The following is an 18237-nucleotide window of genomic DNA, read 5'->3' as shown; positions in this document are numbered from 1 at the left end:
TCTAAGTCGTTATTTTGTCTCCAACTCTGTGACATCACTTGTCAACTGGCTACATTGCTGCCCCTCTTCTGGTTTATAATTTAATGCTTAATCTGTTGTGGGTTTTGAATTTTGACAATTACATTTGATAGAATTGTGTTTAAAGGAAAAACTAAGTGAGGAACTTGGGTTTGTGGTTTTTTTTTTTTTTTTTTACTCTTTTTATAACTTAGTTTTTTGTTTTACCAAATGCCCATTTTAGAAAAGACAGCTAAGCCAAAGAAAGAAAATTAAAATCATCTGGAATCCTGCTGCCTAAAGATAACCATTGTTAACATTTCAGAATAGTCTAATTTAAAAAAAAATTTTAAAACAGTTATCATGTATATTTGGTAATCCCTTTTGCATGACATTTTGTCTGTCTTCCTATTTCAGTAACTTTTTTCTTTGGACATGTATAACGGCTGCAGAATATACCATTGTGCTAGGTTCTCTCCTAAGTAAAATAGGAGTGCTAAGGCATGAACCTTGTGCCGTCTGTTTTAGCAGCTCAGAGGACTTTTGTTTTACCTCTTGGTTTTCGGCCAAGGTGCAAAGGTGACGTGATGTTAGGGTTGTGTAAAAGGGAAGGTTTAATACTGAGTCCTATGCAAGGGCAGGCCATTTATCATAGTGTATCAGATTCATGGAAAAGTTGGAGAAGATCATTAAATTTTTCATCAATTCTTAATTTGTTTCTAGGCTCACTTTTTTCTGCTCCCTATTCTGTCTCTCCAAGAATGAAACATGACTGAGGACTCCCAGAGAAACTTCCGTTCAGTATATTATGAAAAAGTGGGGTTTCGTGGAGTTGAAGAAAAGAAATCATTAGAAATTCTCCTAAAAGATGACTGTCTGGGTGAGTTTTATAAGTTAAATTTACCTTATTGGTTCTCAGTCATTCCCAGATCTTCTGAAATTAAATGTTACCTTTAAAGATGTCCAGAGGTATTGGTTACCTGCGGTATTTTTTTAGTGATAGGATGGCAGCAGAATGGTATATTTTGGGAGAAGTTAAGGATTTTGCAAGTTTATATTTCACTGAGTTGGAGCCAGACCTTTTTGAAAGGCCTCTTTAGAAGTCAGTAATATTTTTTTCTCTTATTAGACCCATGTATTTTCTTTTCTCAATTTTCAGAGGTGTCATCATAGCTTCTGGGTAAATTTGCAGCAACTCTTGCCATGATTTTCTTTTATGGAAATACTGAAACTGCATTATATATTGACATTTTTATTTCTTCTAAGCCAGTCATAATAAGGTCTGTTCTATCGCTAATTAAAGTGGAATAAACTGAGCCATAGTTAAAAACAGTAGTTTAAATGCATAGAGTGTTTTAAAGTTTCAAAAACATTTCCCACCTGACCTTTGATCCTCACTAGGCAGTCTGCTTTAAGTATTATAATTCTCACTTGACAAGTAGGGAAACTGAGGCCCAAGATGGTTGAATGTGGCTTACTGGTGAATGTGGGGATTTGCAGGCTGACTGTGCCACTCACCGGCGATGTAAACTTAGTCAAGGCACTAAACTGCTCTGAGCTTCAGTTTCTGTGTCTTTAAAACAATACCCAACAAGCTTGCGATGTGGATAAATGAAATAAGTTCTATAAATAGTAACTACTGCTGATGTTATAGTGAATGTAGTAATATATGCAAAATGCATCTCCTACACCGTGAAACACTAATTGTTTTTAAATAGCTAGTTGGAAAAAATAAATACATAGCTAGTTGGAACACCTGGGCTGGAAGTCAGTCTAGTGTTACCTTTCCTAGATTTGCTGATTGTATAACAGCCTGCCTCTGAAGAGATGTCTTACTATACTTTCAGTTTTCAGACATGAAATGCATCTTTACCTATTGTGATCAGCATGAAAAGCATCTAATCGTTTTTTTTTTCTTTTTCTTCCTCTAGATATTGAGAAACTTTGTACTTTTAGTCAGAGGTTCCCGCTTCCGTCCATGTACCGTGCATTGGTCTGGAAGGTGCTTCTAGGTATGATTTCCAAGAGTTGGAAGCTTTATCTTCAAAAATGTTGAATGAAGAGATCATTGGCATCTTATCAGTCAGAAAAAGGAGGATTTCTTTAGGCCTTTTACTGAATACTGGGTCTAACCTCGGGAGCCTGAATCACCACTCACTTTGGAAGCCTGGAGGAAGGTGACCTTCAGAGGCAGTCCACTGCGTGTCACTCTGAGTGTCAGGTGACATTAGAAGAGACAGTGATGCACCTTCCTGAAAGAAGGTGTGGGAAGAGCATTGGGCTGGGAAAAAGGAGAACTGGTCTGGGCTTTACTGTCAGCTTGGTAACCTTCCAGAAGATGCCACTAAGCCTTTTTTTTTTTTTTTTTCCTTTTTTTCTTTCATCTGTAAAATGAGGATATTGAGCTAAATTAACTCCTAGGGTTTAGCTCTTGATTTGTTAGTCTGCGACTCCCAGCTGTAGAGGTATAACTTCCTAAGGAGTGCTGTCAGAATCAAAAAAGGAATTGAAGAGTTTTTACTTCCTAGAAGCACAAATGAATAAGTTCCAGTGAAGAGTGGCCGAAGAAGAAGGAAAAACAGTCTTGCTCAGTTTCTGTGGAAGAAAAAGTGTATTAGGTGCCCGAAGTGACTGGCAGCATGCCTTTTGAGCTAAGGATTTTTTTTTCTGTTATTGCTGAGCCTGCTGATGTATAAAATACCCATCCATTAGTACCCTCCTTTTCTTTTTTTTAAAAAAAACAAAAGTTAGGATAATCCTGGAATTCCCTTGTGAGGCAGGTATCAATATCCCAGTTTTACCGATGGGGAAAAAGACTGAAGCTAAATAATTTGCCTGAGGCCTTATAGCCTGTAAGTGGCAGAGCTGGGATTTGAGCTCAGGTTTATAGAGCCCATTTGAAGTTAGGCTAGATTTATAGACCTTGTTTTCTTTCCAAAATGTACTATATTTTCAGGACCTGAAAAATCTGGAGTCCCGAATCTGATTATGTAATGTGGAGCCGGCGAGGGAATGCAAGCCGTGCTAGAAAGCACTGTGCGTTGCCTTTTTCGTTGTGCATCTTGACAGCCTTTGTACACTTTTCTAATAGGTCACCATGCAGTTACAATATGGAGAATGTGTGAAAACGACCTCAGTTTTTCCCTGAGCATTTAAAAAATCTTAGTGTTTCCAGTGCCCATCAAAGTAAATGCCTTCCAGGGGTGCCTTTTAGATGGGAATGTCGATAATATTTATATCTGCTGGGAAAGACTATGTGTCTTATTAACTGATAACGCCAGTGGATTAGTGTGAGATGGACAGTTGTACTTTGCAGCTGAGTGCCAAGGCCTGTCAGGCTGTTCATCGCCTCTTTTTCGTGGCTTGCTTTAACAGGTGAGTCTCCCTTGTTTTTGCCGTTAAAGGCACTTGAGGGACTTCCCTGGTGGCGCAGTGGTTAAGAATCCGCCTGCCAATGCAGGGGACACGGGTTCGAGCCCTGGTCTGGGAAGATCCCACATGCTTCAGAGCAACTAGGCCCATGAGCCACAACTACTGAGCCTGCGCTCTAGAGCCCATGAGCCACAACTACTGACCCCGTGTGCCACAGCTACTGAAGCCTGCATGCCTAGAGCCCGTGCTGTGCAACAAGAGAAGCCACCGCAATGAGAAGCCCGTGCACTGCAACGAAGAGTAGCCCCCGCTCACCACAACTAGAGAAAGCCCATGCACAGCAACAAAGACCCAAGGCAGCTGTAATTTAATTAATTAATTAATTTTTTAAAAAGGCACTTGAGATTTAGAGCTGCCACGCTATGTTGGGAGTTTGGTTCCAACATTAACCTCCCACTGTGTTAGTCTTCTGAGCTCATCCAAGTTATGTTTCCCAGAATGTTCTTTAGAATACTGGATCTGTGGTAGTTTGCACCAAAGAGAGATCCATAGTCAAGTGTACTAGCTAATAACACTTATACTAGCTTAGTATGTGCCATGTACTTTGAGTGTTTTATGTATGTTAATTTGTTTAGTCATCATTACAATTGTGTGAGATGGGTATTATTCTTCCCGTTCTTCAGATGGAGAAGCTGAGGCACAGGAAGATCAAGTAAGTTGCTGAGGGTCACCCAGCCAGTTAACTGTAGAGCTATACTTCAGACCCAGGAACTTTGACTCTGGAGCTTGGGCTACGATACAGTTTCATGAAGTTTAATGAGGCTGGGGTAAATAAAGCAAGATGTTTTTCTTTTCTTTTTTTTTTTAAATATTTCAGCTTACTTTTTTTTTTTTTTAAACTTTGGGTTTATTTAATTAATTAATTAATTTATTTATTTATTTATGGCTGTGTTGGATCTTCGTTTCTGTGTGAGGGCTTTTTCTAGTTGTAGCAAATGGGGGCCACTCTTCATCACGGTGTGCAGGCCTCTCATTATCACGGCCTCTCTTGTTGCGGAGCACAGGCTCCAGACGCGCAGGCTGAGTAGTTGTGGCTCATGGGCCTAGTTGCTCCGCGGCATGTGGGATCTTCCCAGACCAGGGCTCGAACCCGTGTCCCCTGCATTGGCAGGCAGATTCTCAACCACTGCGCCACCAGGGAAGCCCCGATGTTTTTCTTTATGGCAAAACTTAAAGCCTTAATTTCATTGTCACCACTTCCCAAATCTATTTGACTCTGGTACCCTTTTTCTCATGAAGACCCTTGGGGCTCATGTTCTGCGGAGAACATTTGGTGAAATGCTTACCCGTCCCATTTCCTGCCTCTGGCAGATAAGGAAACAAGTGCCCGGAGAGACATTTTTGAGCATCCTGGTGTTAACACCTCTGGGACTAGTTGACTGAAGGCCCATCCAGTGCTCTTTCCACTGTGTTTTCTCCATGCCATTTGTTTGTATTTAAAAAAATGTGGTTCTTGCCCCAAAGTCTAATGAGTAGACATCATGTTTAAATATATTAATGACCATAAAATGGCGTTGAAATGTAATGTAAGGTCACTTTGGTAGTGAAAATTAGAGATTTTATTTCCTCCTAAAGAGAGACTTTTTAGGACTTTGAGCAAGTTTTAGTCGTTGGGGAAGAAAAGGATTTGACCACTTGGTGGTGGTTCTAAGATGAAGGGGGCTGTGTTGTCAGCTACAGCTCCCTTAACAAAATACCACAGACTGGGTGGCTTAAATAACAATTTATATCCTCACAGTTCTGGAGGCTGGGAAGTCCAAGATCAAGGTGTTGGCCGATTTTGTTCCTGGTGAAGTGTCACCTCCTGGTTTGCTGTATCCTCACACGGCAGAGAGAAACCACGCCAGCCTCTTCCTTTTCTTATAAGGGCACTAGCCCTGTTGGATTAGGGCCCCACCTTATGACTTCTTTTAACCTTAATTACCTCCTAAAGGCCCTGTTGCCAAATATAGTCACATTGGGGGTTAGGGCTTCAACATATGAATTGTGGAGGTTGGGGAATGGGAACAATTCCATATTAGGGGCTAAGCACCAGCAACTGGAGATAGGCCTTTAGCAGCTAAGGGTGGCCCGAGGCTGACAACCGTAAACTTGAATTAAATCATTATTGTAATTGGTGTGATTTATCTTGAATTTATGTGGCACATTTATTCAAAGGCTTTATGATGTCGTTTCATTTCTCTTTAATATCAGTGATGTAATTGCCATTCGAATATTGATAGTATTTAAAATTTGATTTATAGTGTGAATTTCTAAAAGATAATCTATACGGTAACTAAATATTTGTGTGAGTTCTAGTCTAATTGTGGTAGGCAGCTTTGCACAGGATTCTCTTTCATAGAAGAGGAATTTGGATTGGTGCCTCAGTATTTTGCCCTCTTTTTTTTTTTTTTACCCACCCCGGGTCTCTATAGGCATCTTGCCTCCACACCATGAGTCCCATGCCCAGGTGATGATGTATCGCAAGGAGCAGTACTCCGATGTCCTTCACGCCCTGGAAGTCATTCGCTTTATCAGTGATGCCACACCTCAGGTTGAAGTCTATCTCTACATGCATCGGCTGGAGTCTGGGAAGTTGCCTCGAAGTCCCTCCTTTCCACTGGTCAGTGGTGCTTTTGTTTGACCCTTGGTTCAACTTTAGACTGCTCCATCTGCCAGCCTTTGTTTGCATTATGTTTTACCTTAGAAACTTTCAGTGGCTCTTCTTTGTAGAATAAAAGCAACACATCTTTCCCAGACGTTCATAGCCCTGTACATTTTGACCCAATCTCCCTAATGTTTTAAAATTTTGTTTTGAAGTAATTTTAAAGTTATAGAAAAGTTGCAAGAATACTATCAAGAAATCCCATATACCCTCTATCCCGGTTCCCTAGTCATTAACATTTCACCATGTTTGCTTTGTCATTTTTTCCTATATATGTATACATATTTTTTTTCCAAACCAGTTGAGAATAAGACGTAGACACGGCATCCCGTTCTTTCAGATTCCTGCAGTGTATACTTGCTAAAGATGAGAACACTCCCCTAGGTGACCATAGTTTACATACATCAAGTAGTTGGACGAAATAGTCTGGACGAAATAGGTGACCATAGTTCTGTCATCAACACCAAGAAGTTGACATTGATATAGTATTAACATCTAATCTTCAGACTCCATTCCCGTTTGACCAATTGTCCCAATAATGCCCTTTATCTAAACAATAAAAGTTGTGGTTCAGAACTTATCAAACTTTCAACTACTAGTCTTACCATTTGTTGACGATTTAAAAAATTTTTTTCTGTTTTAACTCTTCATTTTAAAATAGTAGAAAAAAGTTGCATAAAGAGTTAAGCGTTCCCATATACCTTCACCTAGCATCCTCAAATGTTACATCTTAATTATACTCTGGTTATTTATCAAAACCAGAAAATTAGCAGTGATACAATACTGTGAACTAATCTATAGGCGTTATTGAAATTTTGCTGACTGTCCCACTGATGTTCTTTTTCTGGTCCAGGATCCAATCTGGGATCATGCATTACGTTTACCATGTCTTAGTTGCCTTTAATCTGGAACAGTCCCTCAGTCTTCCTCTGTCTTTCATGACCTTGACAGTTGTGAAGAGTACTGGCCAGTAGAACATTTCTCAATTTGGGTTTGTGTGTTTCCTCATGATTAAAATCTAGTTATGCGTTTCTGGCAGAAATTCCACAGAAATATGATACTACTCTTGCTGCTAACTTTGATCACTTGGTTAAGGTGGTGTCTGCCAGGTTTCTTCAAGGTAAGGTTGCTGTTTTCCCTTTGTAATTAATAAGTAACTTGTGGGGAGGTACTTTGAGACTGTGTAAATATCAATCCACTGACTCTTGCCTGAAACAGTTTTTACTGTGCTGATTGCCAAATGGTGATCTTCTAACTCCTTCGTTCCTTCTGCATTTATTAGTTGACTTTTCTGTAAGGAAGAGTTTTCCCTTCTCCCTCATTTATGTATATCAGTATGAATTTATAGATTCCTCTTTTATTCAGTGACCTATAATTCATTACTACCGTTATTTTGATGTTAAAATTGTCCCATATTTAGCCAGCGGGAGCCCCTTCAAGCTGACTTGTGTGTCTTTTTGACAAGTTCCCATCATTTTGAGCACTTTCTTACTTTCTGGCACAAAAAGACATTCCAGGCTCATTTTGTACTTTCCCTACCCCAGGCTTGGAATCAGGCGCTTTTTTTTTTTGGAGTATTATATCTAGAAACCAAGAACAGGGCGCTAGGTATGCTCATTGTCTGTGGTGTGTCATTGCTTCTAGGCCCTCTCAGCAGACAGCTAGGAAATATACACACACCTGTGTGTTTATATGTCTATCTATTTCTATACTAAAGACCCTGAGTTAATGCCAAAGCTGCCAAGTCCTTTCTAATATCCCAAGTTCATTTAGCCCTCACCCTTTTTATATTTGCAGCTTCCTTCTCTGGCAGTTGCAGTGAGGCTAATGGAAGCCTCGTCTTATTTGTATTTATCTCTTTGCTCGTCCCTCTGTCTGTCACCACCGTGGCCGGCCGCCTCTCTGGCCCTGGCCTGCGGGCCGCACAGGCCTCGAAGTCACTGGCTGCCTCCTTGGCCTTGACCCTTCCTTGGCCTCAGGCCCACAGGCTCCAGCCTGCTTTATAGGTTTCACCTTTGACAAACTGCTCACTCTGGTTACTTGGACTGCTTACTGTTTATAAAGGGAAGAGGGGGAGTGGAGGAGGACAGGCAAAGTAATGACTATAGCTCTTGGGCTTTGGCTATTTTAATACAACTTGCAATTCGCTCTAAGCATTTTAACTTTTGGCTAAAACAGAGTGAATTGTTCAGAAGAGGGATTTGCCTGCAAACTGTGCTGTTCTGTAATTTTTTTGGTGGCTGTTGCAGATTGCAGTCTGCCAGCACAGCAGTTTGAACTTCGACGTGTTCTTTCTTTTTGAGGTTGCTTTGGGTCCCATGGGCAAATCTTAGGTCGTCCACTTTGATGAAGTTTATCAAGAGAGAACATTCCTGAAAATAGTTGGAACGCTCAAACTTTAAATTTTATTTCCCGTTGGCAGAATGCAGTTAGCTGATAGTACTACCCAAGTTCCTAAACTGTATATGAAGTTAGGTTAGATTATCCATTAGCTCAAGAGATCTAGAATGATAGGTTATCGTTTCCACCTCATCCCCGCTCAGCTTTCCAGGCTTGAGGTCCAGGCACCTGTACCGTGGCCTCAGGCTGACATGCTGTCCAAGTTTTGTTCTGGGCTCAAGTCTCCTTGGTCACCAAGCCCTAGAAGCTGTATTTTCCTTATCTTTTAATGAGACTGTGTGACAGTGCTCGGCACAGGGCTGGGCACATAGAAACTGACTTCGGCTGGAGGGCGCTGGTCCTCTTAGCTGTGTCTCAGAGGAACTGGGAGCAGCACTGAGGTGCCAGGTTCAGGAGCTCCCAGCACAGCGCCCAGGGCCGGGTGGGAGTCCACGAAAGGAGGCTTTCTGCTCTTCTGGACATTTTGTAGAATGTTAATAAGTGGAAAGGAGGCCTGAAATGCAATACTTCTGTTAAAACAGGTATTTTGATTTTAACTTGGGACTTCTTAGGGGAGTAGAAGGAAACTTTTTAGTTTCTTTTCAGTGTTAAAAATCCTTCAGCTGTTAAATCCTAGATGAAAACGTAAAGCTTTTGGTGTAAGAGATGGTGTTAGAAAACAGCTTTTTCAAGTGGATTCCAGTTTTTATGAGATTTCTTTTGAAATTTCCTTGAGGGTTTGCTTTCATGTTCTGAGTATTGACACAAGGTTTGAGAAATGCCATTCTTCTGAGTCCTAAAATTCTGATTCTAGGGGCATTTTCAGCTTTTCAGGTGCTTAAAGATAGAACAAAAATTTAAAGCTATGTATGAATGCTTTGAAATAAAATGCTTATTAGTCCTTTTGGGGTCATTTAATGTTTGCAAATTATTGACAGAGGTCTCCAGTTGTTTGCTGTTTATCACTTCTGTTTGAAAGGAATTCTCCTCCAGCGCAGAGAATACTTCTGGGTGTAGAGTCAGCCCTTGCTTAGGGTTTGTGTTGACTCTTTGGCCTTAATGTTAGAAGTTGGAAAATCTCTGAATGTTCAGCTTGAAACCTGAGTGTTCAGAAGCAGCGCTGACTCCGATTCCTCTGGTTACTCATCCTCATCTCCCCTTGGTCATCTTTTTAGTGATGGACTGTGTGCTCTTGGTCCCACTTTGATTTATTGCAGGTCCTTCAGAATCTAGGGAGCAAGGCTTCATTATTATTAAAGAATTCTGTATTTCTCTCTTCTACCTCCCTCTTGAGAGTTATTATTATTAATCTTGCAGGAGCCAGAAGATGAAGTATTTCTTGCCATTGCTAAAGCCATGGAAGAGATGGTGGAAGATGGCATTGACTGTTACTGGCTCACCCGATGCTTTGTGAACCAACTGAATAACAAGTACCGGGATTTTCTACCCCAGCTGGTGAGGGATGATGTTATGGCTGTTTTGGGGAGGGCGTGAGCAATGGTAATGGGGGTCCTCAGGAAATGGCCTTTACCTCCTGGTGCTGCTGCAATTATGCGTGGACCCTCTGTGGTGGGAATCGGCAGATGCCTTCTGTAAGAGGCCAGATGGTAAATATTTCCAGCTTGGTGGGCTAGGTGTGTATGTCTCTGTTGCAGTCACACAGCTCTGCTGTTGTCACACAAAATACATGAAAGCATGGTTGTGGCTGGATTTGGCCTCTGCAGGCTGTAGCTTGCCCACCCCCCGCTCTATAGTATTCCTTATCTTGATCCAGAATCCACTGACTTTAGCTAGAATTACCCGTCTGTACTAAGGTTTAAGTTTGGCTGTGTACAATGGGAAGCCCAAGTAACAGAGGCTTTGTCTTCTCTCACGTAAGCAGAAGTCTGGAGGCAAGGCAGCGCAGGGCTGGTGCCACAGCCATCGTACGGCCAGGGACCCAGGCTCCTGTCCTCCTGTTCTAGCGTTCTCAGGTGTGATCCTTCCTCTCGTGATCACACGACAGATGCTGAAGTGACAGCCGTGACATCCCTGTTCTAGGCAGGAAGGAAAGGCAAAGACGAAAGCAAAGGAGGAGAAGTGACAAGCCAGGCCCGCCTGTCTCCCTTTAACAGACTTGCCTTCTGCATGACTATCGGCGGGCAGGACTGTGTCACCAGGCCGCCCCAGTTTGCAGTGGAGCCTAGGAAGTGTGGTCGGTTCGTTTTAGCCGGGCACCTTGTGATCTCACATTAGAGTCGGGACTCTGTTTGTGAGGAAGGCAGCTGGTGGTCTGTACACTCTGACTTGGGAATCCAGAGACCAGCGCTTGTGTCATCAGCACAAGCCAGCGGTCCTTTGCCATTCTCTTTGCCCAGTGTTTTCCCTCATTTTATAAAAACGAGTCTTTTTTCTTAAGTCATTGAATTGTTTCACTTGGAATTCTGTTGAAAGCAGTAACCGTGGTACAGGACGCAGGGTCAGGTGCGGGGCACAGGTCAGCCGAGCCCTGGAGATCCATCCCTGCTCTGTGTCCGTTAGGGTGGTCGGCGAGACTCTTCAGCCCTCAGCTTCCCAGAGCACTGAACAGGAGTGTTTTTTATGTACTTGCATTAAGTAAAATTTGATTTTTAGAATTTTGAAATTTAATTCACTTAATTTCTATAAAAATAAAGCATGGCATTGGAGCATATGTAAATGAAATGTTAGCTGCCTAATTAAATCAAGAGGTCCGAATCATACTGTGATTTAATTAGCTTTTCTTATTGGAGTAAATGCAGTAGCATTTTGATAGTTTGTTTAAAAATTCATTATTTTTAATAACACAAGTAACAGATACATTCTCGAAGTATTAAGTAATCCAGATGAATCCAGTGTCGTCATAGACCTGCACCAGCACCTCCCCTCCCCCACTTTCTAAGTCGTAGGCATTGTCATCAGCTTGGTGTGTATTTGTCTAGACTATTTTATGTGCATTGGAATGGATGGGGATGCGAGTGCATTCCCATGAACACGTGTGTGTGTATGTGTATATGTATATAACATATACATATATAATTTTTTTTTAAATGTAAGTATTATCATACTGTTCATACGGTCCTACAGTTCTTTTTAAAACTTAATGTCTGGGAGCTTTTCCATGTCAGTACACATAGGTAGTTTTCAGCCCTAACTTCCTATTAGTACCACCTGTGAGCTCTTAAAAATGACCAAACCAATAAAATCAGAATCTTCAGGGTTGAGGCCCCAGAATTCTACTTTTTTAAAACTCCAAGTGATTCTGAAATGAGGCTAGGATTGAGAGTCGCTCATTTAGAACCACTTTAAAAAAATTCTCATAGTATTTTCTGGTAAGAATTTGCCCTAATTTAATGTAAAGACTCCGTGCTGACAGCCCCACTCCGTGTACGTGATGTGTTCCCACGTGTGTATGTGTGCGTGTGTCTCTAGGGGGGGTTACCTATACAACAAATGCTCAATTGCAAGAGACATATTTAAATTTGTTAACTACCAGTTTACTTACCCAGAAGTTGTACCAATTTCGCTTCCCCCAACAGTTTATGAGATTTCCTGTTTTCCACCCCATTGCCAATACTTGATAGTATCACTCTCTTAAGATTTTGCCAATCTGATAGTGAAATGGTAGCCCATTTTAGTATCCATTGCCTCATTTTTGAGTGAAGTTAAGCAGCTTTGGGTATGTTTATTGGTCATCGTATTTGTCTACCTTTCTATTTTGTTTCTGTCTTTCCTTTTTTTTTTTGGTAAGAATTATTGCTATATGCTGGATATTTATCCTTTGTTAATAAGTTAAATATTTTCTCTGAAAATATTTCTCCCTGTTGTGTAAATATGTAAAGATTTGATACAGTTGGATTTATCAGTATTTCTTTTACTGTTTTGTGTCTTAGTTAGAAAGCCCTTTCTAATCCCGAGATTTAAAAACAAGTTTTTAAAAAGCTTCTAACTTTTAAAAATATTTGAACATTTTAAAATTTAGTCCTTTAATTTGTGAAGGACTTACCTTTGTGACTGGTATCAGACGCAGACATGACTGTTCCCTTTGTGGTTAACTGCAACACAGCTTCAGCCAGTACCCCACTGCCCTCTTCCTCCTTGCTCTGGGTAACAGTTTGAGAACATGATTCATGCCAACCAAGACTAAATTTGCTTTACTGATGAATTATTTCATCTTAACACATCTGTTTTTACAGATGAGGAAACTGAAGCACAGAGCAGTTAATTAACTTGTCCAAGGCCACACAGTTAATAAGTAGTAGAACTACCACTTATACTGTTTGTCAGTTCATTCTTTTTTTCACAGATTTGTAATGCCACCTTTATCATGTTACTAGGTTTATGTATATATTTATCTCTTTCTGGACTCCCTTTTTTTTTTTTTTTTCTATCAAGGTATTTATCTGTTTCCTGGCCAGTACCATATGACTTACTTTAACTTCCTAGCATATTTTGATAGCTGGTAGGGAAATTTCCCTCTTATTGTTCTTTTTCAAAAATGCCTGAGCTTTTTTTTTTTTTTTTTTAAAGAAATGAATTTTAGAATCGGCAAGATACTTAATGTCCCCATGTCCCCTGAACCTTAACTTCCCCATCTTCAAAAAAGGGGTTTATTTTCACATGTACATTATAGTGCCGAGCACATGGCTTTTTATAGTTGCAAATTTTTTTAAAAGTTCTGAACGTATAAGAAAAGCTAAATTTCCTTTGTGTTGCTGTTTGATTTAGCCATCAAGTGACTTAAACTTTTTTTGTGTGTGTGACTTAAACTTTTAAAGTCAGGTTTTAAAAAAAGTTGTCTTTAGTTAAACCTTGTTTAGTCCAGCTTAAAATTTTTTATTGTTGTATACTAGATCTCGTCTGCCTAGCTTCTTGTTAGTTTCTATAATCTTGTCTGTCATCTTTTCAAATTTTTGTGGTTTTACCAAATTTGTTATCACGAAGCATAGGTTGTTTCATAATCCTGGGGAAATGTGCACATGATAGCCAGTGACGTGCTTTTGACATCCAAAGAAAAGAATATTTCTGGCGACGACACCTTTATGTTGTAGTGTTCTGATTTATAGGATTACATCACAGCTTTCCTCTCCATACAAGCTTTTGGAAATTCTCTTTGACGAGGCCTCTGATTGCCAAGGAGAGTAGAGGCCAGCTTCAGTGGTGTGACATGGAAGGTCTCTGTTGTTCTCTTCAGATCAGACTGCCTTTAAGCCATCTCAGTCTTAACTGTGTTTAGTCATTAAAGTGAGTGAGTTTTCTTTCCTTGCCATTGATATAATTTTTAAAAGCTGTCCTAAAGACAGGGTTTTTTTCTTTCTTTCTTTCTTTTTTTTTTTTAAAGGGAACGCTATTTATTTATTTAATTTTTTTGGCTGTGTTGGGTCTTCGTTTCTGTGCGAGGGCTTTCTCTAGTTGTGGCAAACGGGGGCCACTCTTCATCGCGGTGCGCGGGCCTCTCATTATCACGGCCTCTCTTGTTGCGGAGCACAGGCTCCAGACGCGCAGGCTCAGTAGTTGTGGCTCACGGGCCTAGTTGCTCCGTGGCATGTGGGATCTTCCCCGACTAGGGCTCGAACCCGTGTCCCTTGCATTGGCAGGCAGATTCTCAACCACTGTGCCACCAGGGAAGCCGAAGGTTTTTTTTCTTTTAATAAACACTATTAGCAGCCTCTTCCTAAGTTTAATATAAATTCCTCTCAAGGTGGTTAAATCTCTTGTCAGGTTTTGCCTTCTGTTGAGGTATGCTTTATTTCCTTAAAAGTAAGTATATGAGGGTCATGGAAATATTGGAAATAACCTAAATGTTTTATAGTAAAATATAAATAAAATCATCACATCTACCATTTCTACCATTTGCTGTGTCCTAAAAATTTCAGGCAGTATAAATGTCATCTTGCACTAAAAAGAAAAAAAAAGCACACATGGATATGTATTTATATTCACCCTCTTAGATTTAGCAGTAGCATCTGATACACGTTTTTCTTCACCCTGCTTTATTTTTTTTTTAACATAATATATGCTGGGGATTATGCCATAAGCAGTATATAGAGACATTCCTTATTCCTTTTCACAGCTGCGTAGCACTCCATCCTAGTTTATTCAACCCATCCTCTGTTGTTGGCTAATTGAGATGTTTCCAGTCTCTTGCTGTTACAACAGGTGAATAGCTTTGTGCATGTATCTTTTTGTATATTTGCCAGTATATTTGGGGGATAGATTTCCTAGAAATGAATTGACTAGATTGAGGGGTAAAGGCATATGTTACTTAGCTAGGTTTTTTTCAGATTCCTCTTTGTAGAGCTCATGCCCTTCTGCATCCTCATGATCAACAGATGAGAACACCAGTTTCCCTGTAGCCTCGCCAGCCTGGTGTGTGTTGTTGCCAGCATGATAGGTGAGAAAGGGTACCTCACTGTAGCGTCAGGTCGCATTTCTTTTATTATAGCCAGGTTGAGCATCTTTTCATATGGGTTAGAGCCATGTGCATTTTTTCCTATAGAGGTTTTGGCATTTTCCTTTTTTAGAAGCTCTCTTTATTTAGGGATATGTATCCTTTAAGCTGGACCAGATATTACTACGTGGCCCTCTTTGCCTGGCCAAGTCCTGTCCCTTCGTCGTGGGCCAGCTCAAACGTCAGCTCTCCTGGGAAACTCCTTCTGGCTTCTTAAGTAGGGGTTAGGATTCCCACCTGGATGTGCCCATTGTCTCTGCTTATTCCCATCATATCATCCCTGCCCTCAAGGGGCTTCCAGCCTGGTTGAGAGAGCTGCAAAGAGCTAACTATAACACACTGTAATAAAGCTATCTTACCTTTTACTCCCTTCCCTATATATGTAGCACAGTGTCTGGCTACGGTGGACATTGTAAGGGTTATGAATTGCCTCTTTGGCAGAAGTACAGCGGTGCAGATATTTAGTAAAAAAAAAAAAAAAAAAAAAAAAAAAGTTGCATTTGGCCAGGTGATATGGGATCTAGTTGTGCCCTTCTGGATAGAGAGTACAGACTTGAGGGTTTGACCTTAGGATCCGTGCTTTGCCAGAGAACCCTATAAATACAGCAAACCCGTCTGGGAGCCAGCTTTGTTAGCTCCCAGTCTTCTAGTGTTGGCTGCTGTGTAACCTCACATGGGAGAGGCTGCCAGACGGAACCCCGGAGCATTTTCCCCCTGTGTTATTCCTGTGCCTCCCCGGAATTCTTGTGCACATCTTGCTGGGGACAGAGCTCCTCCTCAGGACGTCCCTGTTGTCTGACCCTCCCTGCCAAGTGCAGAGTGCGCTCCACGTGGGTCAGCGTAGGTGGCATCAGTGACTGCTGGGCCCTTTTCATCTCCATTCTTCCTAGTTCCCTGTCCCCGCTTTAGTCCCGCTCTGTTTCTTTGGCCGTACCCTTGTCCTTTCCCTGAACGTCTAACCTACTGCCCTAGAGCAGCCAGAACGCGGGCCTTTCTCAGCTCCCCAGAGCAACTGAATTTTGCTTTGGACTTTTGTCTCAGGTTGTCGAATCTGGCTAGCACAATTAGGACTAACTAGGGTGACTAACTGTTCCTTTTAGCCCGGGACTGTCCCAGGAAACCCCTTAGTCCTGGACGGTTGGTTGCTCTGGTTAGTGCTGACCTGGGAAACTGCTGCCTCACTGGTGACTTAAATGAGTCTGAAGCTTTGTTTTCTAGCATTTCCTGTGTTCAGCGTGTACACCTTTTCATCACAGGCTGTAAGATCAGGTAACAATATGTCACAGGAACTGAGTAATCTCTTGCTGTTTAATCATTAGCCAAAGGCTTTTGAACAATACTTGAACCTGGAAGATAGCCGACTGCTGGGTCATCTGAAGGCGAGTTCTGCGGTGTCCAAGCTGCCCTGTGACCTGTGGTTCAAGAGGTGCTTCGCCGGCTGCTTGCCCGAATCCAGCTTACAGAGGCAAGTGCTTCCTTCAAACACGGACTGCAGGCTCAGGGGCAGAAAAATCCTGTGTTCTTTTTTTTTTTTTTTTTTTTTAACGTGATCATCTTGGAATATAAATTTGCTTTAGAACAATACAATCATTTGATGCTAACTTCTCCAGCAGCTAACATAACAACACATGATTCTGCTTATTATATATACAGTTAGAAACATTAGAAATATCTCATATTAATATAAATATTAAAAAATATTAGAACATACAGTTAGAGAAACTGAAGGCCCTCAACGTGTTCGATGCTGTTCAGTATTCCCGTACGAAAGAGTCTCCAGGAGTGCATGTGGGCTTTTCCAGAAATGGAGCAGGTCCTAGGGAAAATGTTTATTTCTAAAGTAGCTGAAGGCAGTGAGAGACTTGAGACTCAAACTCAACTCTTCCATCAGCTTCAGACGTGTTACGGGTATTTCGGTGTCCTGGACCACCCCATCCACAACTTTGCAGTTGAGGAGAAAGGTAAATATACAGAGGACATTACAAGACAATGCAGTTGGCATGTATAGAATAATTACCAACTGTAAGAGTTTATAGGAGTTATCAGAATAGTTATTTTAGAGTATATTCAATAACTGACTCCTTAATTAAGGAATTTAAACCACTGGAAAATGAAATTGAATTTATCATTTCATTTGCTGCTTTTGTTGTTCCTTACCACGTAATGACTGTATTAACATTACAAAATGTTAGTAAAATCTAAGCTTTGGTTTAGGACTTTGCTGCCCGAAAATGTCAGTTTTGAAACATTAGGGAATTGGCATACTGGTCAATTCCTAGCAGAGCAAATATTGATACTTTCTAGCGATCATTCCTTTTTTCCTTCCACTGCTGATTGTGTCTGAAATAGATTTCAAATGGCTGATCTGTGTTGTTTTCCTTGATGATGATTTCTTCATAGCTCTTCTCTGAAGCTCATGCATTCAGCCCTCTGTATCCGCAGATGCGCATATGCGGATTCAGCTGATCCTGTGCTGTGTTTATAATTTGTGGTTGGTTGAATCCTTGGATGTGGAATCTGCAGATACAGAAGGCTGACTGTACCACCTCATTTTACACGAGGGACTTTGAGCCTCCACGGATCTTGGTATCCACAGCAAGTGACTCCTGGAACCAATTCCCTGGGGATACCGAGGGACGACAGTACTTAAAAGAAAATATAATTTGATTTAATTTTGAAATTTGAGCTGTTCAGATAAACGTAAACTTCAAACTCGTAATTTGATTATATCTTTATTTTGCAGGGTTTGGGATAAAGTTATAAGTGGATCCTGTAAGATACTAGTTTTTGTAGCTGTGGAAATTCTCTTAACCTTTAAAATAAAAGTAATGGCACTGCACAGTGCAGAGAAGATAACAAAGTTTCTGGAAAACGTAAGTGTACTTTGTTGTATTTTAATTTTGAATCTAGAAAGGAGGTCAGTTTAGCAAGCCAGATTTTTCTATTGCATTGAATCATTTCAGAGACATAGTGTAGTTTTACATCAGAAGAAACGATTTTCCCCAGAAAAAGTTTCAAGTTGGTCTGTGGGTGGTAGTCCAGTCCTGTGGGGTCAGTGGTCTGAGCAGCGAGTCGCCACGAGAGTGTGCACCTGGGGCTGGAGTCGCGTCCCCTGATGTGACCACTAGGAGGCTTGTCAAGAAAAGGAAGAGGTGGGATCTTTACTTTAGGGTGAGTGATCTTTGCTGCTGGAAAAGGAAACCTGATGTTTTGAGGGATTTTGTAAGTCCTTTCATTTCTGTTGCTATCTCTGGTAGAATCCCAGTTGGATTTGTTAATGTGCTGAAATGCAAACTTAGAGCATGTTGAAAAGGGTCTAAATGAATCTGTTTTTCCC

At 41.0% G+C, this 18237-nt stretch overlaps 1 protein-coding gene and 1 long non-coding RNA gene across 7 annotated transcripts in view; both read left to right on the top strand.

Moving 5' to 3' along the window:
- TBC1D7 (TBC1 domain family member 7) overlaps window positions 1–18237 on the top strand; it is a 151153-nt gene that overhangs the window by 131548 nt on the left and 1368 nt on the right. For 4 of the 6 annotated variants that reach the window (XM_082413414.1, XM_082413412.1, XM_082413411.1 and 1 more), the window contains exons 2-7: window positions 721–877; window positions 1929–2009; window positions 5844–6031; window positions 9770–9907; window positions 16220–16365; window positions 17644–17773. In XM_082413414.1, coding sequence (XP_082269540.1) covers window positions 766–877; window positions 1929–2009; window positions 5844–6031; window positions 9770–9907; window positions 16220–16365; window positions 17644–17773 — 795 coding nt within the window. In that variant the 5' untranslated portion in view covers window positions 721–765. The remainder of the gene's footprint in view (window positions 1–720; window positions 878–1928; window positions 2010–5843; window positions 6032–9769; window positions 9908–16219; window positions 16366–17643; window positions 17774–18237) is intronic. The other 2 variants (XM_082413415.1, XM_082413416.1) reach the window with 2 other exon arrangements.
- Window positions 6039–6665, top strand: LOC309638008. The gene is made up of 2 exons (XR_014250947.1): window positions 6039–6457; window positions 6513–6665. It is a non-coding gene; the product is annotated as an uncharacterized lncRNA (long non-coding RNA).

The sequence above is a fragment of the Balaenoptera physalus genome (assembly GCF_965194825.1).
Source record: "Balaenoptera physalus genome assembly, chromosome: 11".
Classification (NCBI taxonomy): domain Eukaryota; kingdom Metazoa; phylum Chordata; class Mammalia; order Artiodactyla; family Balaenopteridae; genus Balaenoptera; species Balaenoptera physalus.
The sequence above is the reverse complement of the archived record's forward strand: the minus strand, read 5'-3'. Positions and strand labels throughout refer to the sequence as shown.